General features: G+C 41.3%; 2 protein-coding genes across 6 annotated transcripts; both read right to left on the bottom strand.

The window, feature by feature from the left end:
• Nucleotides 1-30: 30 nt before the first annotated feature.
• Nucleotides 31-15,010, bottom strand: LOC143319764 (centrosomal protein of 95 kDa-like). 5 transcript variants are annotated; one of them, XM_076728962.1, is made up of 21 exons: nt 14,824-15,010; nt 13,859-13,987; nt 13,064-13,171; nt 12,674-12,784; nt 11,210-11,330; nt 10,025-10,140; nt 9,214-9,446; nt 8,111-8,180; nt 7,799-7,866; nt 7,189-7,385; nt 6,913-7,042; nt 6,611-6,719; nt 6,096-6,307; nt 5,806-5,901; nt 5,125-5,272; nt 3,085-3,254; nt 2,877-2,951; nt 2,543-2,695; nt 2,060-2,206; nt 1,845-1,916; nt 31-1,016 (listed from the first exon to the last, which is right to left on the bottom strand). In XM_076728962.1, the coding sequence occupies exons 1-21, from the start codon at nt 14,846-14,848 to the stop codon at nt 840-842; spliced, it is 2,667 nt and encodes an 888-aa protein (XP_076585077.1). In that variant the 5' UTR covers nt 14,849-15,010; the 3' UTR covers nt 31-839. The 5 variants fall into 5 exon arrangements, with proteins under 5 accessions (XP_076585077.1, XP_076585078.1, XP_076585079.1 ...); XM_076728963.1 differs by having other exon boundaries at nt 6,913-7,039; nt 14,824-14,972; XM_076728964.1 differs by having other exon boundaries at nt 704-1,016; nt 7,799-7,863; nt 14,824-14,972.
• A 318-nt stretch (nt 15,011-15,328) lies between these two features.
• On the bottom strand, nt 15,329-21,229 carry LOC143319725 (uncharacterized). The gene is made up of 7 exons (XM_076728907.1): nt 21,022-21,229; nt 19,069-19,218; nt 17,862-18,965; nt 17,009-17,077; nt 16,691-16,815; nt 16,488-16,588; nt 15,329-16,380 (listed from the first exon to the last, which is right to left on the bottom strand). The coding sequence occupies exons 1-7, from the start codon at nt 21,152-21,154 to the stop codon at nt 16,239-16,241; spliced, it is 1,824 nt and encodes a 607-aa protein (XP_076585022.1). The 5' UTR covers nt 21,155-21,229; the 3' UTR covers nt 15,329-16,238.
• Nucleotides 21,230-26,574: the final 5,345 nt, after the last annotated feature.

Raw genomic sequence — 26,574 nt, 5'->3', positions numbered from 1 at the left:
GCACCGTAATTGTGACGCACCCAGAGGAGATGAGTAAGCCCACACATTTATTAGATGGTGGTGGGGCATTGGGTCATTGGATACAATTCACAAAATCAGTAGACAGTGATTTAACATTGCAACCTCTTCATGTGTTGGTGAAAAACAACCGTGTCTTCAGCTCTGGCTGAGAGTTAAAAAACAATCACAGTGGAGCTGAGAAGTCTTGAAAGACTGACTATCGTCGCCCCTGGTGATCAGACAGCACAACACTTGGTTAATTAAAAATCAAATGACATTAAAGTTAAATAATAAATAAACCACCGGCATGGTTAAAACAGAGACATTGCACATGGAGAAAAAAATGGAGGGTGAAAATCATTATGTGTGACATTAAGTTTGCATCCGTGGTCCTATTTGGCAAGAGGAAGAACATTTTACTAGTTGTCTGCTACAATATCAGTACACAAAGACTGCACAGTGAGGGAGCCACTTTAAAACATTCTTAGGTATCAAGTACTTAAACCTATGGAAGAAGGGGACTTGGCCCAGGGTGTCGTTAAGTTCAAGTACAGCAGCTGAGTTGAGAGGAAGAGTTAGCTAAATAAGCTTGTCGCTACATTTTGTCAGTGTGTTCAGTTCGTTAATAATCAGGATTTTGAGAAGTTCTTACAATGTGAATTTCCTCTTGCTGTGCAAATCTCTTAAGGAAGAAGCCAAGGAGACGGTACTGTTAAGCCATCAGGATGTCGTACCCTTAGTTGTGAAAGGCAGAAAAGTCTTTTGCAGCCTGTTCCTCTGATGTAAATCCAGTCTTGATTGAGTGGAGCTTAAAACAGCCCTTTGTCTTGATTCCCTGGTCAGTGCAGATAACTAGTGTTGTACTGGAAGGAAGCCATGTGGACCCGATTGCGCAGCCTCTGAACCTCCAGGTCCTGGAAGTGGTCGTCCTCATCGTTCTGGATAATGATCCTCTGCAGTTCACCGATCTCACGCTCCATCCTGGAACGCAGCTCTCGCTTCATCTTCAGCAGAGCCTGCAAACAATGAGAGTGATGAATGTTCTTCACTAAAATAGTTTTTTAAAAGGCTCCAGCGAAGTAAAACCTGGACAATTCTGTTTCAAAGTTATGTTGTAATATACGGTTAAATCAAGCGCTGTGTGTTTGTTGTCTGTCGGCGGTTTGAAAACTTGCATCCGACCCAAAAAGGTTCCATGATTGTCTTTTGTGAACCAAAGACGGACCCATCCATTTAAAATGACACAAACCCAAACAGATACAACAGCAGCTGGACTTCTGCCCTCAGTTTACTGATGTGAAGATCAATAACCATCTTTGTAATTTGTTGCATTTTATTTGGCTCCTTGTGTGGTCAGATTCTTGTCAAATTCTGGGGGGCAGGGCCAGGTCTGCCAAGAGACCTCTAACGGGAAGAGGAAATTTTAAGACAGAAGTTATTAAGGACACTGATACCACTTGGGTTGTTAGTGCTCCTACCTGTGTAGCTACAAATGACTAAGTCTGTAGCTACAGAGTGATAGTTCTGACTGACTTCATGAATGCAGCGTTACAGCAAAAGCACAGTGGTGTGAAGGACGAGTAAAGGTGAAACTCTCCTAAACGTGATCACATTTTTCAGTGCCAGTGCTATAATCCTATCATATCATATAGAATTTGCTTCTTCTTCAAATTAATTTGTGATGTCCATCTATTGGTGTTTTTTTAAGAGTTTCTTGCCGTTTAGTAAAGTCTTTATTTTCCTGTGTGGTGTCATACAACTGTACCGTGCCTCTTGGGATTTCACATGAAAAGTGACGGCCCTAATTCACAGCAGTAATAAGGATAAGAATAATAAGCTTTTACCTTTTCTTGAGCTTTTTTCCGAATCTGGATGTCTTGCCGCTCTTGTGCAAGTTTTTCAGCTAGTAGTGAAAACTGAAAGAGAGAAAACAAGTTATGAGCAGATTGTGAAATACATTTTAAAACCCTACAAAGTGCGTGTGACTTCCTGGTTCTTACATAGGTCAGTGTGTGTGTGTGTGTGTGTGTGTGTGTGTGTGTGTGTGTGTGTGTCCTACTTGGTCTTTGTAGTAGTTCTCCATGGACTTGATCTGGTCCTGGTGTCGTCTCTGATGTTCCAGCCGCTGCTCCTTGGCGAAGGCTCTCTGCTCTCTCAACCGAACTTTCTGTAGCTCCAAACCCTCCTCAAACAGCTGCCGAAACATCTACACAAACACACACACACACACACGCGCACACACACACACACACACACACACACACTTCGTCATGTCATCCAAAAGACTACCGCCAAATAACCACATGGTCTGTGGTTTACTCCTAAACTTAATAATATCAGTTAAGCTCTATGCTTCTACAACTCTCTCAAACGCCCCACACATATTTAGATGTAAAGACCATTGAGTCGACTGACTCCTTGTAGGTTGTGAGAGCCTTCAAAATTGTCAAATCCATTTGGGTTGTGAACTGTTTGATTAGACATACATACATAAATAAATTAAGTAATCATGAGTCCTATATGTGAAGTTATCACTACCCACCCTCTCCTCCTTGGAGCGTGCCTTCATGAGGCGAGCGCGGTGCTGCACATGGTAGTCGCTGTGATACTTCTTAGCTCGTGCTATCTGCTGCCTCTGTTCCCTCAGTTTGTTCTGGGTCGACTTCTGCTGCTGAATACGCTCTTTGACGTCCCTCTGGAAGACAAACATTTTAGCTTGAAACTGGCCAGCTTGGTGTGACAAATAAGTCTACGGTGGACAGGTGTAACGTCTCTCTGCATGTGGATGTACATCATTTTGCAAAAAAAACATTGGAACCGTTGTTGATAGTGTTGCTAGCTGTGAAGGGATCATATGAGTGTGTGTTGATTCTCACCAGACGCCTCTTGTGGTCTTGGTCTTTGCGGACTAGCTCCATCAGCAGGTCATGTTTCCTCTGGGCTTCCTCCACCTGGCAGACATTTTACATATTCATCCATCAATCCACCAAATCATACATTCCAGATTTTAAAAGGGACCAAACTGTGCATGCCCTGCAACAGACAAATCCATGTGATTGTGACTTGTAGTGGCCACAGTCATACCTGGCTGGTGAGTTTGTTGCGACGCTGGCCGTGGGAGGATGACAGGGCGTGGAGCCTGTCCACCTGCTGCATCTGCTGCTCCCACATCCGACCCAGGGCGTGAGGCGAGATGTGAAGGTGGGGCAACTCCTCCAGGAGCACAGGGAGGAGCTCATTCTCCTTCACCTTCACTGGAGACAGACAGAGGGGACACAAACCAGAGCATTATCAGTATAATCTGACTACATTCACATTACATTATTTCTTCTTTCCTTGTGACAATACCTGTAATATTGTTTGTGACAAAAACAGGAATTTCTCAATATTTGTACTATACAATCCTGCATACAGCTTACATGCCTGCTCCTTTGTGAGTGTATAACGCTGTAAGATCTGAGTGCACAGGTAAGGATGCTTACTGCACTGCTTACCAGTGGCTGTCAGCCCTTCCATCACTGCAGATGGGCAAGTCGCACGATTAGATGTCGTCATTTGCATGTAAAAATGGCATAGCAATGGCTCTGTTACGAGGCAGTTGTTCCCTTAAGATAAAACCGAGGGTATCCAGTAGATGGCACAGTTAGAAGAAAGGATCACACACTGGATGTATAATGGTAGCGCCTGGGAACATGGAGTGGGATGTTTTAGTTCCCTGCCATGCTACTTTCTGTAGTTGTGAAGTACTTCACGGTGCTGTCTTCAATCAGGTGTTTGGAGGGTGCCTGTGTTGTATTCTACAGCTGCAAGACACCTGGGCAATAACAGACAGACCGCCAGGCCCGGTCAGAAGCACAGGGGAGTCAGGGAGTGATCTTCAAAATCTGTTGTGGTTTACAGGTGCATGTGGGATTATTTACTGACATTATAGGTGCTATATGTAGCTACAGCAGTGCGTCAAGGTCATATGTGATGGGTGCTGGGGTGTTTATGAGGGGGCTTTGTTGATGAAACACAGGTAATCAGTAAAAACCGCCACCATATAATGGTGGTTGACCTCATACCTCATGACCTCATACCATGTTCTGCCATTTTTATTTTTTTAAATGCTGCCGGACGCGTATGTCATATGTCACACTAGATGCCGACGCTGTTGTTCATGCCCACCACACCTCTTTTGCTTTGGGAACACCGACATGCTAAACTCTAATCTAAAAATCACACACTGGTGTGGCATTTTGTCTGCGCTGTTAGGTTCAGCGGAAAAAAGCAAAGCGGAGTAATGAAGGGCCCTCTCTGCGGCACAACTGCGTGATCTCTGTGTGAAAATGGATGATGAGAACTTGTGTATGTTTCCACCTCGGTGTCATTATCATTTCTCCGCTCTCTTTTCTGCTCTATGTGCAGCACATTGTTGATGAGGAGGCCATCCTGCAGCTGATGAAGAACTGCCCCATGTGTAACGGAAAATGTCGCTTCATAGTCTATCAGAGCTGTTACTTCTGCCATTATCAACGCAAATGGGCCAGCCAGCCAGAAGTGAGAAATAGGGACACTCATAAAACACACACACTGCCCAAAAGGAAACCTCTGTAAATGCCAAGTCTGTCATCTCAGCCGAATAAGACGAGCATTTCTGAATCTTCAGTCTCAGAGTCCCACAATGCATCAGAGACGTGAGGGGCCCAGCATCAACTCAAATGTGATTGACTTACATTAACCTGAATTTAGGCACAAACCCAGTTACAGTTTTACCTTAAGGTGGATCATTATTATCCAGTTGGAGATGCTTGATGATGACAAACAGTTCTGCCAAGCTTTCTGTGGAGTTGTACTTTCAGCCCAAAGTAACAGCATTTAATTTGCTAATATGGGATGCAATTAAAGTAAGGCAGTGAAAGAGGATACAGCATAGCGTAGTTTTACACACTAGTAGTGAGAAATACTGCACTGACAACAGGTAAGTTGACATTGTGTTGTGGAAACAAGCATTTTGAATATGAGTCATAATTCTAATATTTGGGAAGTCAGCCATAATCCTGCAGCTCTACACACAGAGTTGTATGTCAGCCTGTTGAAGTATCAACAAATGCTCCATGTTGTAAATGCAGTGAGTCAACCTACTTGATGGAGCTTTCCTGGGGGATTCCTGCCATCTCTGTCCTGGTGTTTGTGTGTTACATTGTGACCTATGCTGGGCCTTTGTTCTAGCTGGGGATGGTCTGGACGCTTGGGAAAGATCCCTTAGTATGGCCTCTCTGTACTGTCGCTCCTACAGAGAGAGAAACAGAGACACACACACACAGACACTGTACTATTAGTAAACTGGGACAAATTGCCCAACAGTCACAGTGGTGACAGTCAGCGCTCAGTATTTCACTTTAATATGTTCCTTTGTGCCCATTTTCCTCCAAGCTCAATGCTTTAATGTTAAGGTTAATATCCTTATATTGTCACTTGTTTAATAGTGTCTGCAAATCAGCATTTGATATTTACCCTGTGCCATTGTATATCAAGTGTATGCCAACTTTTTGGCTTAAGTCAGTGCTTACAACTTCAAGAAAAGTTCTTCAGTTTTCAGAGAAGTGCAATTATATTTCCGTGGTGAAAGTTGAGTATTGAGAAACATTTGTTTGAATGCGTATTTGTGGAATGTGTGCTAACGTCATCGTGTGAAGAGGATTAAATGAACATGCAAACAACAAACAAAGCTCTGCTTCAGTGTCCTAAACACGGATGTGAAGGGGAGGGGCTGAGAGAGAGGCCCTCATTGTACTCACACTACACATCATACTAATGACTTACGGCTTCCTGAGCTTTGAGGCGTGCCTTGTCTAGATCTGCCCGTTCTTTGTCTTCATATCTTTTCAGCTCCTTCTTGTAGGCCTTATTCTCTAGATACTGAAAGACAGACAGAGATTTCTTTAGCATTTTTAATTATATGAGTGAAGAATGTATAGAAATTACTGAAAACAAAAAAAAATCTGGCAAATACGCAATGTCTTGATCCTCTTGATGATAACACGTACACCTCTGATATATCAGCACATTATATGTGCTACATGTAAATGGAAGCCACTAACATATGTTAATACCTTGATATGTTTCCTGTGAGACGGCCTGTGGTGTAACTCTTCTCGCCTTGAATGATCAGAAGCTGTGAGGTTGGTTTGCCTTCCATCATTCAGACTCAAGGCCTCTGCCATGGCATCTTCTAACTGTCCCTGCAGGGAGTGATGGACCCGTGGAGGGGAGGGAGATAAGGAGCGTGTCCGGTGGGTGGATTCAGCGCTTGGTGTTCCTGAAACTAAGACATGTTACAATTCAATACATTTATTATCAGTATCGCTGCAAAGCACTAATGAAATCTATTGTGGTGACAGAATTGTCCTGGAGGTGCTGTGGTTCACAGGTCCTATGTCTAAATGAAGAATAAACTTAAATTTGTTCAAAAGCTATCACAGCATAAAATCTTAAATGGTTAAGTCAAACCAAACCAAATGTGAAAATAAAAACAACAAACAAACACTTCATTTCTATGAGGCTGCTGATGTCCTCTTGGATAATAAATGTGTTAATGGAGTCTTAGTCTTGATGTGTGTGTGTGTACCTGTGTGTTGTCTGGGAGTCCTGCAACACTCCATGATGCTATCACTGTGATGGGACTGCTTGTCTTCTTCTCTGGACTCTCCACCTTCACTCAGAACTCGTTTAAGCATCTACAGGGATTACACATTGCACATTGTTGCACACACAACAGAAAAATACACAAATCCAAAAAAATGTCATAAAAAAAACTATATACAGTAAAACCCACCTCGAACATGACAGACACATGGAGAAAAGATCAAAGTTACTTTTGCTTGGACGCAGAACAATCACGGCGACCTTATACAAAATACAGACACACACCTGATCGAGTTCCTCCAGCCGATGGGAGAGTTTCTCAGATATGTGATGCAGCTCCTCTTCAGCTTGCTTGTTCCTCTGTCTACGATGCGACAGAGGCTCCTCAAAACCGTCCTCCTCCAACCCACTACTGCTAATCAGGAAGACGCCATACAGTAGAGACAGTTGGACAGTCAGAACAATAAGCATTACTAATTCTCCTCACATAAAATGATAATCTCTCTGAGGACATTCTTTTCCTCATCCTATAGTTTCCTCCTGGAACCCCACCCATCTCACCTGAGGCCTGTGTTATCTCTGTGACCCATCCTTCTGCCCAGATGTCTTCGTGTGTAACTCAGATCCTCCTCATCTTGCTCTTCCTCTTCAGTGTCTGGTGGAGAAGGGGTTGTGGCTGCCATCTCTTCCTGCAGGGTGAGGAACAGCACATCTGGCTGCGTGCGGAACAAAACTCTCCTGGGGCCCCCGTTGGTTGGCTGAGATTATACAAAAAAAACAAACAAGCAAACAAACAAACAAACAGAGAAAAATTAAGTAAAATTGTTCCATTCTCCCTTAATAACAAGAATATCAACATGGCTGGAAAGCAGATTAATAAACTAGAGCCTGTCAGATGCAGTAGCAGGGCTGATATTACCTTCATGTGATAACAATATGATAATCTCTAACATTTATTTTATATTACATTGTGATTTATTCACAAAATCTGTTCAGTGAGAGACTCTAAATGAGCCAGAGGAAAGAAAAGATGTGCTGATATTTTTGAAGGTAATACTATCCTGTGTCCAGCTGTGTTGCTGGATATGACACAAAACTAGATACAAAAGTGCCTGCATGGGTCAACGGCTGCTGTAAAATTGGTACAAGTGAAGACTTGTTGCTCTCATACCTCTAGTGCCTCCCCCTCCACTTCTGTCCTGGCTCTTTGCTGACTGGATAAAGACGTCTCACTCGCTGCTGAAAATTGAACAAAACATGACATCAAGAACTGAGTTACACTGAACTCTGCTGGAGGATTTTCACTTGTTAGCATCACATGAGCATAGGAGATAAACAGTACTATTTACTGGCTGCCCTGGAGATCTACAGTCAACTCCAACATTCAGTTCCAACTATCAGTTCCATCAAGTGCAAGCAGGCTTTTTTTTAATCCCATGATCTGTGATGCAGAGTTAAAGAAAGGTAAATTTGTTTTACTCACCAGGAGAATGGAGAAGGGGAGGAGATTGTAGTCCACTGGTAACAACTGCCTCAGGTACCGATCGAGAGGTCTGTGTGAGAAGGATAGTGAGAAAGTGAGGAGGGGCAGCAAGAAAAGAATTACAGTGCAGCTGAGCAGAGGCCATTAACACTGAGACACAGTTTAGTGCTGAACAAATCTGCAGCTCATGAAAGTCCATTTACTAAAATGATCCATTCGAGAAATAGAGGAGCGTCAGAGACCAGACACAAGGCTTTTAGAACATAAGAACTTACTATATATTGTGAATTTCCCTTGGGGATGAATAAAGTATCTATCTATCTATCTACTAACAATGGTGGGGATCAAGTCACTCGAAACAAAGAAGAGAAAAAAATCTCCTGTGGGTTTGAGCTTAGTGACTACTGCTGTTATTGTGTACTCTGTTACAGAAGCAGTCATAGGTTAAGCATCGTCAGCAGCAACAACACCAAGCTCATGTGCATGTAAGGACCTGCTCCCAAGTGTGCTGAGGGGTGAGATGGTCAGGCAGCACTTTGTGTTTTCAGTGATTTCCTTAAAATGTGATAAATACATGCATGTCCGAATTAGAAAAGGACACTTAACACATGTAGGAGAAAATGGTCAAGACTAAACTCTCAGCATCAGTACACAGATGTAGTGCTGGAGCTTGGCTACTACTTTTATTGTCTAACAAGTTTTATGTGGTGATTTAGGTACATAAAAGAATTATAAACAAAGCTCAGGATGAGGTTCAGTCACACAGTGTTTGTAGGCCAGTACAGGAGTACAAGTCCATATATTACAATAGAGTATTGTTATGAAGAAAAGTCAGCAAGTATGAAAAGTATGTACTGAAGCAATTCCTTGTCTAAGCCATTTTGAATGAGTCAGCATACGCTTATTCTTCCTGTATTTTCCTAGACTCTCTAAAATAGGAAGTGTGAAAGACAGCGAGACAGTCTTGTATCGCTGATGCTACAGTGACATATCGCATTGGTTTTAGAATTTTGGGAAGATAAAATTTGCATGTCCTATCAAACTGCATGCAAATAACAGGCAAACTGACTGAAACTGAAACTCATGATGTACTATAAGGCTACCTCTGTAGTGTCAGGAGCTGCTTCGTCCCCTACACGCTCTTCGCTGAGGCCATCAGCTGCAGGAGGTTGGCTTTGTGAGTGCGGGTCTGTGTCGGATCCGTGGGGGGTGTTGCTCTGGTTGGGTGGCTGCAGGGCGATGGCTGAGTGCAGCGGTTCGGTCTGTGGAGCAGCCTGGTTGTCCAGAGGACCGGAGGTGGCGACCGCGTCTGAGTTTTGAGGAGGGACAGCCAGTCCTAGCAGATTAACCATGGTATTTATTGAAAGAGTTATCATAGTTACAATGTGAAACCTTAAATAATTTCATAGTAACACATGAATCAAAATATAGGTCATAGTTGAAGGCAGCACGATGTGACAGAGAAGACACATGACTGCAATTGCTTTGGTTCATGTTGACATGTTCATGTTGTTGAAGTTAGGCCTTGTCTGTCAAGTACTGATTGCTAATGCTAAATTATCTCAGAATATCTTTGTGGTTTGCAGCAAAGCCACACGACAGGTTGGGTAACTGTTGTGTATTGTGACAACTAGATGAGAAACTTTAACCAGTTCATAAAACAATACATCCTTTCAAATGGTTAAAATTGCTCAAACAAAGAAGCAACTACATTTTGAAAAATCATCCACAAAGGGAAAATGAATTCCTGACACTCTTAATGTAACACTCAACACACCACACACAAAAACATCTGGAAAACCAGAGGGGAAAAAAACACTGTTATAGGTAATACTATATGCATAAAGATAGCAAGACCCAAATACAGTATATTAAGTCTCTCTGGGACAAATAAAGACTGGTTGCATGTCTCACCTTCTTGTTTGACTGTGAATGTGCGTGCAGAGACTCCCAGCCCGAGCTCACTCGCTGATCCCACCTCTTCAGCACTCCAGGAATGGAGGGAATGTTTACTGGAGAGGACAGGGGACCTGGACAATAAGACATACTATTATTAGGTACTATATATTAAAATGATAGCCATTTACTTTGATATCCTGGCTCCGAATTCATCAAACCACAATCTACTCACTCAAAACTGTGGAATTTAAAAGGATAAAATGCAGGATTTGTTGGTCACTGCTTGTAAAAACACCAAAGTTGGGAAGTGCCACTATGACACCAAAGTTACTTACATATTTCAGTTGCTTTTAATACTTCTAAAACACACATATTGACATACAGTTAATAGAAACAATCCAAGAGTGTGAATAAATGCAGCAGCAGGGCCACAAAATGCACCCAACCAAACAAACAAACAATAAATAAATGAAAAATTTAACCGGGAAGCCTGCTGAGCTGCAGGTATCATTCATGTGTCTGACAGATAACAACCAGCCTCTCAAGATTTACGCTACTGCTAGAAATTAGCCTAACTGGCTGTTGTGTCAACAGGATGTAAAGCCCACATCTGCACAAAAGCCGAATGACACAGTCACAGTCATGTGGAACAAACCTGACCGTCAGGTTGTTTTGGTTTATGGGAGAGCTCAAACCAAACAGAAGAGTTGGTGTTCTTCTGCTTTGTTCCTGGTTTCTATTCATTCTTCCACACATTGCATTTTCCTCATAAAGGAGCAAGAGGTGTGTGACTGCGATGACCCCAGTTTAAGTCTGACATAATCAGTTTTATCACATATCCTCCTCTCTCTCCCCATATTAATCGCTACTGTCAATCATAAAATAAAAATTCTAAAAATAAGTGTTGCTTTGGCAGTGAAGTTTTTAAGACTCTGATGCACTCCCCCTCTTATTTCCTAACAATAGCCTGCAGCACTTAAACATAAACATGACTGACCTCTCCAACAGGAGCTGACTGAGTTAAAAGGTGATTTAACTGACAGACACACTGTACTTACATGACCTTTTTTGACACCTGCAGTTTGTCATGAATTTCTAAAGAAAATTCTCCAGTGCACAATAAACTGTGCATTCTACATTTCTATGAGCAGCAACAGTACTATATATGTTATATCAAGTGCATCAAAGATTAATTCTTACTCTCCACTCGAAGATGAAGATGCTCCATCGTGTTTAGTCTCCTTTTGCTCTGTGGCATTGCAATTTGTTGGCTCCTTGGTTTCAACAGGCACATCCTCGTTGAGACAATCATTGAGTTCCTCTGAAAAAAGACACAGACAGTACAAGTGACTCGGAGGGAGAGACAGACTGTTTTTTTTTTTTTTACAGAGGAGACTTCAACAAAGTGAAATTCACTGCTCAAAAAGATGAAGGGAAATCCAAAAGACTCACAGCCAAAACAATTCTGACAAATGTAAATGGCCAAATACAGCTAATGCTAACCACATGAAGAAGTAAACGCAGAGGCACAGCTTGTCACTGTTGTACACCACTCTGCATCAATGTATCTACAGCTCAGATAAATAAAGATTTGAGGCCCAAACAACTCGAATATTCTGCATTCACATCACAGTGAACAGACCTCTATCCACTTCTATTGTACACAGAACCAATTTCAGTATCGTACATCCAGGAAGTTTGATTAGGCCTTTCATAATCTCACATCATGTGTGAGTGCAGACACTACATCAGTCATAGTTCTTAACCGCTAATTGCTCTTTGGCAGTGGATTGAGGGACCGCCCACTCACACAAAGGCATGATTAGTTCTGCCAAAAGAGGACGGATTGTCCTCTATACAGTCCTACACCAGCTGGTCTTCAACTAAGTTTAGAACACATTTTGCCCGGTTTATGCCGAAGGACAGACAGACAGTCTCATCTCAACAGACCCTTATGCTTCAGTCAGTAAAAAACAAAAAAAACAAAAAAACAAAAATAATAATAATAACATCACTGTAAACTGAATATCACTGAGTGTTGTACACAGATAAGCTGCAAGTCAGATCTCACAGCAACTTGTAAACTGTGTGTGTACGTAGTTAGCTAACATTATGCAACAATATGCTTGTAAACTTTAAAACGTGTCTATTAATAATAGCACTGTACAGTGTTTAGAGGTTTGTGTTTATCACACAACCGGGAAATATGAGTTTGTTTATTTGCTGCATTGCATGCAGTTTTAGACGGTGAAAATCCACAACTTTCGGTAAAGGGCACAACAGCCAGTTCAATACAGGGCATGCCAAACTGGCTGTGTGGTGAACGGTTCCTATGGCCAAAGTCTGGGGCATCCACAGCTCTGACCATTTGGCTGTGGTATAATTCCTGTCCTATTGTCTTGGGAACACATCATGAAAACCTTGTTGGTAAACATAGCTTGATTGCATTGTCATTTAACACAGCGTCCAAACTTTTTTTTTTGAATCTGTGTTGTATGTGATTGAAAATTATACGGTAGCAATCTGTGACATGAAACAGCCATTTTGTGTGTAAAAATCCATCTCCACATCTTAATAAATGCCTTTGTCAGGATAAATATACATATCATCTGTCAAGTTGATGAGGGAAAAGTGAAAGGGAAAGGGAAAAATGAATTTGCCTACCACCATTCTGTGACTCCTCGCTTATCTCCTCCTTGAGATATTCCAGGAGGCCATCGAAGATTTCTAGAAGATTCCTGATGGATTCTTTGTCCCCTCTGACAACATTTTCCCCTGCAAACACACAACCATCCTCAGAATTCTACTCAGTCAGTGCTCATCACTCTTCAAATATGGGGATTGTATTGCTCTTGTGTTTCTGCATACCCCTTCAGAAAGTGAGGAGACTGGGCTGTGCAGCCCAAAATAAAGTGACTTGATGATGAAAGTTTGTTAAATCTCAAGCTGATCCAAGTGACAGTTACATATATATGTAGCAGTGAATCACAGTTGCTCTTCTGATACATTACATGACTTAATCTTAATTGTTAACAGATAAAATGTTTATTATACCTGTAATGTGCGAGAGACTGATCTGAAGGTAATCCAGGGACAGTGAATCAATCACTGACTGGATGTTATGGATGTCCTCCTCTTGACTGCATGGTGCTGCAATGTAATCTTAACACAAACATACACACCAATGTGAATAACCAGAGCATGTATGAGACCACAGAAACAGGGAAATGCACACAGCAATGCCAAACTTACAGAAACATGAATTCACACACTTCCTGGAACACTTTGATCGTTCACTTTACCTCTTTCCTGTCCTTAACAATGCAGGAAAGATCTCAGCAACATTTACAGTCTCATGAGAGCATGTTTGATGGTCTCAGGAAGCATTCCTGACGTACTAAGCACACTCAGGAGACCATGCTCTAAACTAAAACCTCACAGCTTATTAACCATCAGTGTTTTTGACCTTGTGATTAGAGTTCAAGTTAACTGCTTAGGGCTAAAAAAAGTTATAGCAATATATAGTTATTTTCATCATCAGTTCTCCACTGATTATTTGCTATATGGAAATATGGAATATGGATTCATATCCATTAATCGCTTGGTCAATCAATTGAGATAATAATTAATAGCTTGTTTTGTCCATCTGACTGTGGAATCTCAAGATATTCAGTTTATCATCACATAACACATAGAAAAGCAGCAAATAATAGTAGAAAAGCTTAAAAATAACCTAAACAATTATTTTTTTATGATAATAGTTACCGACTATTTCTTCCTTAATCACTAAATCGAATGGGTAACCAACTGTGTTGACTTGTGGTAGATCTGCAGATTGCTTGCTTTTACCTGGAACTTTCTCACCCAAGATGTTTTCATACAGAGCGATGAAAATGTTTGCATCACAGTCCGCCAGTTTCCTCAGCATCAGGTTTATGTGACACTTGCTGAGTAGATCATTTGCCACATCTACCCAATCTGAAGGGGAAAAAAGGGTAATGGTTCATGTCCAAAGTCCTTTCACAGAAATTTGAATTTAACATCTTGAAAGTATTCCTTTATAATAATTAGAGAGCAGTGAGTGAGTTTAAAGGGAAGCAGAATCCTGCATCTTTAACGTTGCTAAGTTTAGGTGGCATACGCTCTCACTTCAGGTGCCATCAGTGTACTATGTATGAAGAGTGATTTTACCTCTTGATGACTCATTTAGGTAATGTTCACCGGTTATCTATTCACAAAGCCGGCTCAGTACGTCCTCTTGGGGTGATAACATTAATTCAATCATGAATGTCCCACCGCGGCAAACGCAAGCTTGAGAGCGGGGAATCATCTCTCCCTGCCTCATACACACGAACTACTGAGCTACTACACTAGATGCCGGCACAAACAACCTGTTTGGATGGCATACTGTACGTTACACTAAGTTTGTAACAAATAATACGGTGGTATGGATTTGGGATTACAAAACAACAGCCAAACTAAGTTATTGTCTGAAGTTACCTGCCGCCGTTAAGTCACCTCTAACGGCAACTTTACAGATTCAGTTAACTGAGGAATAGCTAGCTAGCGTTGCTAATTTGGTCGGTTTGCTAGCGGAACCATCAGAGAACATTAAACTCTAACTAACGATACATGTTGAATTAAAATGTATCCTTAAAGTGTATTTCAGCATGTACAGGCGATGCCAGGCTCTGTAACAGCAGGAAACCCCCAATAACATGGTAGCTAGCTAACATTAGCTATAAGTTAGCGTTAACTAAGTTACGTGTCGCTAGCTTCCACCGGACTAGAGCATATAGTGTCGGCAGCGTTACCTCGCTCTCCCTCCTGGGTTCCCATGAAACAGCTGTCGACGAGAGGCAGCTGGAGCTCAAAATCCACTGACTAGCTACAAAAGAGTCTCGTATAAGCCAGAACCCCGGCCCTGGGGTCAGTTTTTGTGTTGTGGGTTTCGGTAACAGTGGAGAGGAACTATCTTTTCTCATTTAAAATTGAAGTCTTGTTTGATTGGACGTTACGCTGGTTCTTTGTTTCCGGAAGTTTCCTTTGATGGGAAAGTGCCGCCCTCTGCTGGTTACTGTGTATAACACAGCTCGTGAGCCTCAGCTATATGTAAACCACAGCTGACTGCGTTAAGCACTTATAAATACCGAGGTATTCTAGCATTCATGGAAGTTGACTCAAGAATACATACAAATACGCTTTTATGTAACTTTTGAAGACTTTTTTTAATTAACTTATCTGATGATATCAAAGCTGGAAACCTTCACTCCATGTCATGGGTTCATCTCATAGATTGTGTCTCCATACTTTGACAGGTAAAGGATATTATAAATTAGTAACGCCCAACACCACCACATGCTGAACTCCTTACATCCAGCCCAAACTTTTTTTTTGGTCTGTAGACAATAATGTTGTCAGGTAAAACTTTTGACCCTATCTTGAGTTAAAGGGAGACAGGTGGGCAGAATTCCTAATTGTAAGGTAAATTTAATTTATATTCCAATGAGAGTGGACAGACAGAGAGAGAGAGAGAGAGAGAGAGAGAGATATTATGCAGTATGAATTTTTGCTTCTCTTCCACATTGTTTTCTGGATTTTCTGGATTTTCTCATAAGAGAGATAATGAATCAGCCTGCTCAACTCCAGTATGTACAATAATCAGAAGTGGCAAGCACTCCACTTTAAACAACAACAACAACAACAACAACAAACAGTAGCTCGTTAGTAGTAGTTTCTTCAACAGAGGCAGCGTGATTCTCAGAAAAATCTTTCAACCTTCATATTCAGAGGACATATAGATCAATAATAAAGCATGAGAACACTAACAACTGTCAGTCATTTCCGAAACAATCCACAGAAACAGCCCAGAGAGGACTCAGATGTGAGTGTTGTATGTTTAAGGTAATGTTACACTTAGGCAAAGAAAACTTCTCCGTTAGATGAGAGACGACTGTGCTCATCTTCAGAATACAAACAGATTCATGGTTGACAGGAAAAAATGACCGTTGTTGGAGATGGGAAGCAAACTATGGTGTCCAGTGTCACACAAAGCAACACTCTTTATATGCCCAGCTTTCGTGTTACCTGAAAGGTCACCATCACCATTGAGCACCAACATTACATTTCATTGTCTGGGGACCCCATTACATTTCATGGACATCTGACACAAAACAATAATTGGAGCCTCCACAAAGGAGACGATATCTGTTGAGGTTTGGATGCAGGTTTATGGAAGAAATTTCTTTTCACAGATCCAGAAGCACAAATAGGAACAGGGCTCATCATTCCAGCTGTTTTCAGCACTATGGTACTTCACATCTCCACAGTTTTCACCTCTTTCACCGTTAGGCTCCCCAGACCCCCAGTGGCTAAAAAAAGAGGAGAAAAAAAGCTTTTGTTTCTTTTTTTTCAGAGAATTAAAATTAAAATAAGCACAAAGCAGTGATCTAATTTTGATTAAAAAAAATTTGTGAACCTTTCAGTTAACGGGGTCCCATCCACCCATTTCCATTTCCCCTCTGTCTCTGCGTCAGTCAGGCCAATCCACAAGCACTTCTTGAAATGTTTGGCAAAATTCTTGTTTAAAAAGAGAGACATAAACTGTAAACAACATAACAGAGATATAAGTTTTCAATTAAATGTATCCTCCACCTATGCATGTTCAGACACAGCACACACCTCTTCTTCTTTGCTGTTGATAATCATCAGGTCTGCACCTTTTTGAAGACAGTCGTCTCTGCTCTGTTGCCAGTTTTTCATGGTGGAAGAAACGTGATAGAAACTACCTCTGAAATACGTCCATTCTTGTTGAGCACAGTGAAAAACAGAAAGAACGTCAATATCTTTTTCACAACAAGGATGAACAAAATGGTTCAGCCATGTAACAAAAAGACAATTATAAATGTGGATGTTTGCTGTATCATTTGAAGGCTCACAGTCTGAAAATAATGTGGGTTTAATTTCACTTTAAAAATAGATTTTTTTCATCATACTCACCAAATGTATTCAGCATCCTCTTCAGGTCAGCTCTCTCCTTAGTCACGTATTTCAAACTGGCCTCAGCATCTGAAGTACAATTTCCATTGTCTGTTGTGTTAATCGATCTATGACACAGTGTTTGTTTCCTCTACTTAATCTAATGGTGTTTGAATCTCATCCTCTCTATGAATATTAGCGTAGAACAAATTCTCACAGACACATATTTAGAGAGCAGTCAGAGCAACTATTTCTCATAGTTCAGTCTACCAGATAGCAATTTCCACTTTATTGTCTTTTATCCGTGAAGCTGGAGCGTGATTGAAATGCTGATAGTCAAACATAGTTATTATCATCATCTGCCTGAACAATCTCAATTCTCTAATTCAGGTAATACAGTGGGTGCACTTAGACCAAGTGATGGTTATAGCTTGTAAGTACTGAAACCGTGGTGGTCACCTCTTGCTCTTTCCAGTGTTAGAGAAGTGAGATGCCAAGTAAATGGACACAAACATAAATGAAAATGACTCACAGAGAGCATGACACGGGCAAATGTTGAGAGCAGATTTTAGGATACACAGGAGGCCAAAGCTCACAACACCCAGTCTGTACAGAGCTGGGTGTTGTGAGCTATGTCACACAGAAAATTGTGTAACATAACACATTAAGGACAAAAATGCCCCTGTTAAAACTGCAGTTTTTGATGTACTAAAACTTTATTTTCAGCACCTTTCAATGCTGCCTATATTTTGCAAACTCTAACCCTTTCCTCCCGTTCCAACTCTTAGGGAGTAGTGCTGCTGACATCCAGCGATACAGCTCAGCATCAACTTCTGCCCTCACAGTCTCTCCAGAAACTGCAGTCTCTAGTTACCTTGAAGCTTTCTGTGAAGATCATTTCTGTCTTTGGTCAGGGCTTCAAATCTTTCTTGCAGCTGGTCTCTTTCTTTAGTCAGGTTGCTGTAACTGGTCTGACACTGGTCTCTTTCTTCTGTCAGGTTGCTGTAACTGGTCTGACACTGGTCTCTTTCTTCTGTCAGGTTGCTGTAACTGGTCTGACACTGGTCTCTTTCTTTAGTCATTTTGTTGTAACTGGTCTGACACTGGTCTCTTTCTTCTGTCAGGTTGCTGTAACTGGTCTGACACTGGTCTCTTTCTTCTGTCAGGTTGTTGTAACTGGTCTGCAACTGGTCTCTTTCTTTAGTCATTTTGTTGTAACCGGTCTGCAACTGGTCTCTTTCTTTAGTCAGGCTGTTGTAACTGGTCTGTAACTGGTCCCTTTCTTTAGTCATTTTGTTGTAACTGGTCTGACACTGGTCTCTTTCTTCTGTCAGGTTGTTGTAACTGGTCTGACACTGGTCTCTTTCTTTAGTCATTTTGTTGTAACTGGTCTGACACTGGTCTCTTTCTTTAGCCAGGTTGTTGTAACTGGTCTGTAACTGGTCTCTTTCTTTAGTCATTTTGTTGTAACTGGTCTGTAACTGGTCTCTTTCTTCTGTCAGGTTGTTGTAACTGGTCTGACACTGGTATCTTTCTTCTGCCAGGTTGTTGTAACTGGTCTGCAACTGGTCTCTTTCTTTAGTCATTTTGTTGTAACTGGTCTGTAACTGGTCTCTTTCTTTAGCCAGGTTGTTGTAACTGGTCTGTAACTGGTCTTTTTCTTTAGTCAGGTTGTTGTAACTGGTCTGTAACTGGTCTCTTTCTTTTGTCATTTTGTCATAACTGGTCTGTAACTGGTCTCGTTCTTTAGTCAGGTTGTTGTAACTGGTCTGTAACTGGTCCCTTTCTTTAGTCAGGTTGTTGTAACTGGTCTGTAACTGGTCTCTTTCTTTTGTCATTTTGTCATAACTGGTCTGTAACTGGTCTCTTTCTTCTGTCAGGTTGTTGTAACTGATTTGAAACTGGTCTCTTTCTTCTGTCAGGTTGTTGTAACTGGTCTGTGACAGGACCATTTCCTGCTCAGGGTTGCTCTTGGTATCTGTGTTTGACACATAAGCAAACACATAAAGAAAGACCACCAAGCTGTTTTATTCATTTCTTCTATTCTTCTGGCTTCATCAGCATGCTAACAAAGTACTCACATTGGGAAACCAGAGTTATGAGTCCAAACAGAAGGAGAAGACACAACAGACCCAGACACAGTGCAGCAGCTCTGCAGGAACTCTTCTTTCCATCTTTGGCTCCTGAAGGTAATGTGCAATGTTTGTCACACAAGAAATGTTGAGAGTAGCCTGTAGGATACAGAAGAGTCCAATGCTCAGAATAACCAGCCTGTACAGTTTTGTGTTTTGTAACACACACATTATTTCCCTGGAGACCTACCCAGACCTACCATAAGCCAGAACAATGCAGAGCACTGGACTATGGTTCCTGTGATAATCATATTCCTTAAAGTTTCTAAACATCTGAATAAAATTCTTTTTTTTTTTTTTTACAATTGCCCCCCAAAAAATCAAGGGAACACTTAAATCACACATCGGATCATGATGAAGGAATTATTCAGGTTGAAAATCTTTACTGATGTACATTGTGTAATTTGTTGAGAACAAAATGATGTAACAAAACATACTTCTCAATAGATCGTTTCAATGCATTTTTTTCTCGCATGTGAGGAGCTACATATTGCTTAAAAACATGAAAACTGGAGAAGGAAGGGTTTGGATTTGATTTACCATATAATCTGCATATAAATATTTCAGACACTTGTCTCAAACCAAAATGAGCGTCATATCAGATAGCTACTACCATTATTACTAGACCGAAAATCCTATTTTATCCTGGAACATAACAGCAGTCAGGGTACCATTGGCTATGACATGGAGTCTGTTTCTGACAGTTTAGTCAGAAACATACACACCAGTAGCCTGCTGGAGGTCATTTTGTATGGCTCTGCCAGTGCTCCTCCTGTTCCTTCCTCACACAAAGGAGCAAATACCAGTTGTGCTGCTGGGTTGATGCCCCTCTACAGCCCTGGCCAGCTCTCTTTGTGTAATGGCCGGTCTCGGCCTGGTATCTCCTCCATGCTCTTGAGACTGTACTGGGCAACACAGCAAACCTTCTTGCAACCGTATGAATGGATGTACCATCCTGGAGGAGCTGGACGACCTATGCAACCTGACTGGGCTGCAGGTACCGCCTCATGCTACCAGTAGTGACAAGGACACTAACAGAACTCAAAATTAGAAAAGAATCAGCCAGGAAGGATCAGGAGAGAGCAATTGTCTGTGGCCACCACTTGCAAAACCATTCCCTTTTTGGAAAGCAGGTGTAACTGTCAGTTACAACCACTTGTGCTTCCTAAATGGACAGATTGATATTCCTCAAGTTTAACTGACTTGGTGTTATGCTGTGATGATTAAGTGTTCCCTTACTTCTTTTGAGCAGTGTACATATTATGAGGAAAATTATACATGATACAAATATATTGGCAAAAGGCACACCTGATGGTTATGTGTTCCTCTTTGTTTTCCTCTTCATCAGAGAGAAAAAAAGCAATGTCCCATTAATTACGCTGTTAAAATTTTGAAATTATATACATGTATCGTATTGAAAGTTGGCATACTTTGTTGACTTTAACAAGAGGTCTAAAGTAGACATTACACTCGTGAAAAAGTCAAACAAGTAAAACAAGACGGTCAATGGAGAATGGAGAACGATCAATGCAAAAGCAAATATTTTTGAACAAACAATAAAAAATATGTTAACGTCAGCACTTAACACTGAGATGTCGATTTTAGCTTTGCTTTCTTAGAGGGTTTATTATGTTTTTGAGACTTTATGTATCTATTTTTTAGTCAAATTTCAAACATTGAATTCATGTCAACCTGGAAATTGCAGTGTTCACAGTGGTCAGTGGTTACCTAAGCACAGACCACCGAAACACAGGAGAAAAACTGTTACAAAATGAAACCGAAATATAACTTGCATGACTTAAAAGTTGCACTATCATAAATAAGATTCACGTTAACATTGTTGTTCATGTTCCTTTTTAAAACTGAATTCAAAACTGTTAAACTGTAGGATTTCTGTCTCACCAGGCGCTGCAGCGGTCACTTTACCATCTTCATCAGAGCGACTCTGTAATGCATCATCCTTGGCTGAAGCATCATTAGTGCTTTCATTTTCCATAGAGGTCTCATCTTCAACTTCATGGCAAACCATCTCCATATTTTAGCAAGTGGAGAGTGATGAAGATGCTGGTCACAGCGTCTTCTTTAAATGGTGCTGGTCTGTGATCTGATGCCTCTCTTTGCTGATGCAGAAACGCAGTCTCTTTCACATTCTTACTTTCAGCTTCCTCATTTTTCAGTAAATTGTCTTTCTTCCTAAACTCATACTGGAAAGAATGAAGACAAATGTGCGTCTTGTAACTGTAACTTCGGCACCTCCCACAAGGAGCAGAGAAAAGCAGGTCCCTGGTAGAGTCCTGCTGCTGCTTCAAAATGCATCTGGTTATTGGCTCATACATTATGCAGCTGGTTTCATTTTTTCTGATAATACTGTAATATAAAGTGCTTATTGGTGAACCCTGTAACTTGGATCATCAACATCACTCATTTGACACATACCCCTAACCCCTAACTCTGTGACTTCTTGAATGAGATGGTATGCAACCACACAGGATTGAGAACAACTGAGAGGCTCCAGGGACCTGTGTGCAATGGATTATCTACCCTTTTTGTGAGATGTTGGTGACTGAATCTGTAGCTAAGTTACGCTAATTTAGCTAACACCCGCTGTTGGCACGTGACAGTCGTCATGTTACTGCAGGTAGAGTGTGCATTGTTTCAGGCTGAAACTGGTGCGCTACAACTGTTAAAATTTACTCCTCCTGAAAGATATTAAAGGGTGTTACAGCTAAAGCTAAAAGACAATGTTTGCACTATTTACACTGAATGAAAATGGAATGTACGATGGAGAGTACAAGATGCTGCTGGGAAGTTTAAAAACAATTCATATAATTGCAATTATGTTAAAGTAGCATATTGAAAATTTTCACAATGTAATAATTCACCATGGTCATTGACAACTGAAACTGTAAGTAATAGACTTGTTAGGTTTTTGAGTGCTCCTGAAGTGCCTTGGACCTTTGATTCTGGATTCTCTTGATGAAGGAAATGGCGAGCCAACCTCATTAACTCTCATTCCTGAGGAGGAAAACAGGTCCTCCTTCACTCCCTCATTTTGATGATACCAGTGTGGTAGGATTGTGTCACAAGCCCCAAAGACCCTACATTAAAACTGACCCATCTCAGAAACAAGAATAGAAATGAAACCGACCGAATTGACTCCAACCTTAACATACTGAGTAAAGTAACTACTGTGGAAACTTAAATATATCAAAGGAGGAACCAAAACTTATTGTGTTAAATGGACACTTCCCTTAAAAAGAACCATGGACATCGAAGAGAGTTAATGAGGAAGTTGAAAGGTTTGAAGTTGCACAATTTTTCACGGTATGTTCAAAATCCTGGAATAATGGGTATGATCATGGTTTATGTGAGTTTATTGAATGGTAGTAATACCAGCTTAGACTGTATTTTTTTTTTTCTAAAACCCCAAAATAGAGTGCAATCATTTGCAAACAAATTGTGTTTATTGACAACAGTTTTACAAAGTGTTCCTGAGTCCATGTAATAATATCCTTCATCCAATCATGTGTTCCCAAAGTGGTGAACCTCTCTCCATCCTTGCTTGTGAACGACTGAACCATTCCAGGATGCCCCTTTCATACTCAATCATGACACTATCACCTGTTACCAATAAACCTGTTTACCTGTGGAATGTTCCAAGCAGGTGTTTTTGGAGCTTTAGTTGCTCCTGTCCCAACTTATTTGAAACATGTTGCTGGCATCGAACTCAGAATAACCATAAATTAATGAAATTGATCACCTAAAACAGTAAATATTGTATTGATATTTTGTCTTTGTAATGTTTTCAATTGAGTATATGTCAAAAAGGTTTAGTAGATTATCATATGTTTTACACATTGTCCCAACTTTTTTTTGGAATCAGAGTGACAAAAAAGGGTCCACTATAGGTTGACCATATTGAAGCCACCCTCTGGCTCCAGCTACTGATTCGGTCCTTGTGCCTTTTTTGCGGTTGCACCATGTTTCAGAAAAGTAGAGCTTCAACTTCAATTTTACATGACACTGAATATTTCCAGATAAAGTAATTTTGTCAAGCATATTTGTTTGCACGGTGGGTTCCTTTCACCCACTGTGAGGATCTGCTGGATCTGTCTGCTCCAAGTGTTGTTTCCCTTTTCCCTAGTGTTATGTGTCTGCCTGTCTATTCCCCTGTCTGTCTCAGCTGGGTGTTTCCCTCCCTCTCTCAGTCAGTAACACACTTCTAACTCACGTCTTATTCAAGAAAAAGAAAATGTGGCATGTCTCAGTCAAACAGAGTCAGACTCATCTTTAATGTGAGGTGACATGTACGGAAAAATTCAGACAAATATAAAACAGAATAAATATTTAATAAATACATGTTTGAGCCTTGTACAACGGTAAGCTGATCCATTTCTTCCTCATTTCATTTTCCACCGTGTTAACAAAACACATGCAGCTACTCTTCACAAATCCCCTCTCCCCCCGTCTCCTCTCTGTCTCCCCTATGTCTGTCAACTGTGAGTGTGTTTGACTCTGACTCATCAGTTTGCTTCAGTTATCAGTCATCATTAAACCTTTAAACTTTTTTGGGGCTCCTGTCCACTCTGTGAAGTGTGGCTTTTGGATCCTGTAATTTGCAAAACTTAACAGGTTTCTTTGCATAAAACGAAAAACAAAAACGAAAGATCTGACTTTGTTGTTGCTCAATCCTCCACTATGTTCACCATTTTTTGCTGACTGTATATTTGGTGCTAAGCGGGTAATGTAAGGTCAGCGTTTAGAGTTGTTTTTTTTTTTTTTCCTTTCCACTGACAACAGCTGCCTTCTGCTGCCAGAAAAGAGCCATGGTATCATGGAGAAAACAGCAATATCAGTCATGACCAGTTTCAAGATAAATGTTTTCATTCCAGTTGATATTACGTTTATGGTTAACACAACATAGACAACATTTCTGTCTCACCAGGCGAAGATGGTGAAGTGGCTGCTACTGCAGTGTAACTCGTCAGTGCAACACTCCTGGCTGAAGCATCAGAAGGGTTTCCCATTTGAATAGTCATCTCTGATTTATCTTTATGGATGACCATATTTTCCCTGCAGGAGTGTGATGAAAGATTTAATGGTACTTTCTTCTTCAACTGGTGAGATCTGTGATCTGCTTCCTCTTTTGTTTGTTGCTCACAAAGCAACCTTATTTCCTCATTTTTAAGTATCAGAATCAGAAAAAGCTTTACTGCCGAGTACTTTTTTACACATACCAGGAATTTGTTTTGCCGAAGTTGGTGCATGACAAATCTTCTAAAAATAAGCTTTTAAAAAGTAAAAAACAAACAAGGAAATCCAAGCTGAGCATTAATGTAACGCATAGAGTCATGGCAATGTCAGTGTGACAAGTAGAGGCAGAGGTGGAGTGTAAAGAGTGTCGGGGGGGTTCCGGGCCTGTCCTTGTGGCGTGAGGTTTTGGTCTTGATGGACCGCAGCCTCCTGCCAGAGGGGAGTGTCTGGAAGAGTTTGTGTCCGGGGTGAGAGGGATCAGCCACAGTCTTTCCTGCATGCCTCAGGGTCCTGGAGGCGTACAGGTCCTGAAGAGATGGGAGATTGCAGCAAATCACCTTCTCTGCAGACTGAATGACACGCTGCAGTCTGCCCTTGTCCTTGGAGGTGGCAGCAGCGTACCAGATGGTGATGGAGGAGGTGAGGATGGACTCAATGATGGCTGTGTAGAAGTGCACCATCATTGTCTTTGGCAGGCTGAATTTCTTCAGCTGCTGTAGGAAGTACATCCTCTGCTGTGCTTTCCTGATGAGGGAGCTGATGTTCGGCTCCCACTTGAGGTCCTGGGAGATGATAGTTCCCAGGAAGCGGAAAGACTCCACAGTGTCAATACTGGAGTCTAGAGCAACCTAGAGCATTGAGCTCTAGGTTGTTCTGGTTGCACCAGGTCACCAGATGGTCAACCTTCCACCTGTAGGCGGACTTGTCACCATCAGAGATGAGTCTGATGAGGGTGGTGTCGTCCGCAAACTTCAGGAGCTTGACAGATGGGTGACTGGAGGTGCAGCTGTTTGTGTACAGGGAGAAGAGCAGAAGAGAAAGAACACAGCCCTGGGGGGATCCGGTGCTGATGGTCTTTGCATCGGAGACATGTTTCCCCAGCTTCACGCACTGTTTCCTGTTTCCACGCTCAGCTGGGAGAGCTTCTCCTGAAGCAGAGTTAGGATGATGGTGTTAAAAGCAGAGCTGAAATCCACAAGCAGGATCCTTGCGTAGGTTCCCGCGGAGTCCAGGTGCTGGAGGATGAAGTGGAGGGCCAAGTTGACTGCATCGTCTACAGACCTGTTGGCTCTGTAGGCAGGGGGTCCACGAGAGGGTCAGTGAGGTGTCCTTGAGATGTGAGAGCACAAAGGACTTCATGACCACAGAGGTCAGGGCGATGGGTCTGAAGTTAAGTCCTGTGGTCCTTGGCCTCTTGGGAACAGGGATGATGGATGAAGACTTGAAGCAGGCTGGCACGTGACATGTCTCCAGTGAGGTGTTGAAAATGTTGAGTAAATGGTCTTCCTTCCTTGATTAAAACAGTTTCATCATAATGGGGATTATGAGCACTGCTCCAGCTGTAACATGTAGAGATCCTTGTGTACCTACAAGGTGGAGGATTTTCACACCTTGTGGAGGCAAACATTTCATGGTGCTCACCAGTGATGTATGCTGCATGACCAAAACTCTCTTTGTTCGTCACAATCTGATCTGAAAGAAGCTGATGATATGTCTGACATTGTCTCTGATGGAGGAACTGAATACACCTACTATCACAAAGCTTGGTATTATGTTGTATTTCACCCATAATGAGCACATTCACATGACAGATGCATGACTTGGATTATGCCTCTTGCCCTGACCTCTGCTGGTTAAATGTTTCCACACTACTGTAACACATTGCTGACTGCACTTAATCTCAAATAACATGACTGATACATCTCATCACATTGAAGCACCTCTGAATAAGTCTAATATTTATGGACTCTGGAATAATAAATATATCATCATGAATCATAAATATCTATAAATAAATATTGAATAAAACCTCAACTCTAATCCTGGCATAATTTTGTTGTTCATTAATAATAAAAACAATGACAATTTGATTGGGATGGTTGGAGAGAGACGGGAAAAGAGGGGGTGAAATGCAGCAAAGGGCTACATGGTACATGTTCAGCAAGTGAGCTACTAGGGCTCTCTGTCATTCCTATATTTATTCAAGATGGTGTGAAACTAAAGGGAAATGACACTGTTAAAGTGCCAAAAACAAAAAACAAACCATCAAAAAGCCTTTATGACTCAGACAGCGCACACATGTAGAATATAGCATCAACAATGATAGGCGTATGACAAGCAAACAACAAAGGCAACAGACTGCTTTATAGCAAGATCACATAAACATGCTGCTAAATATTTCAACATCTTACATAACACATT

This window comes from Chaetodon auriga, chromosome 4 (assembly GCF_051107435.1).
Source record: "Chaetodon auriga isolate fChaAug3 chromosome 4, fChaAug3.hap1, whole genome shotgun sequence".
Classification (NCBI taxonomy): domain Eukaryota; kingdom Metazoa; phylum Chordata; class Actinopteri; order Chaetodontiformes; family Chaetodontidae; genus Chaetodon; species Chaetodon auriga.
Note: the sequence above shows the minus strand (reverse complement) of the source record. Positions and strands in the feature narration are given on the sequence as shown.

Bases quoted from the DNA above. Each gene is read 5' to 3' on its own strand.
- LOC143319725 (XM_076728907.1), bottom strand. From the start codon at position 21,154: ATGGAGATGGTTTGCCATGAAGTTGAAGATGAGACCTCTATGGAAAAT. The intron at 16,816-17,008 runs GTGAGTATGATG...GTGCTCAACAAG, and splicing joins GAGGATGCTGAATACATTTG to AATGGACGTATTTCAGAGGT. The intron at 16,381-16,487 runs GTTCACAAATTT...CTCTTTTTTTAG, and splicing joins GGGACCCCGTTAACTGAAAG to CCACTGGGGGTCTGGGGAGC.
- LOC143319764 (XM_076728962.1), bottom strand. From the start codon at position 14,848: ATGGGAACCCAGGAGGGAGAGCGAG. The intron at 9,447-10,024 runs GTGAGACATGCA...TTAATCTGCTAG, and splicing joins ATTCACAGTCAAACAAGAAG to GACTGGCTGTCCCTCCTCAA. The intron at 2,952-3,084 runs GTATGACTGTGG...AATGTCTGCCAG, and splicing joins GCAACAAACTCACCAGCCAG to GTGGAGGAAGCCCAGAGGAA.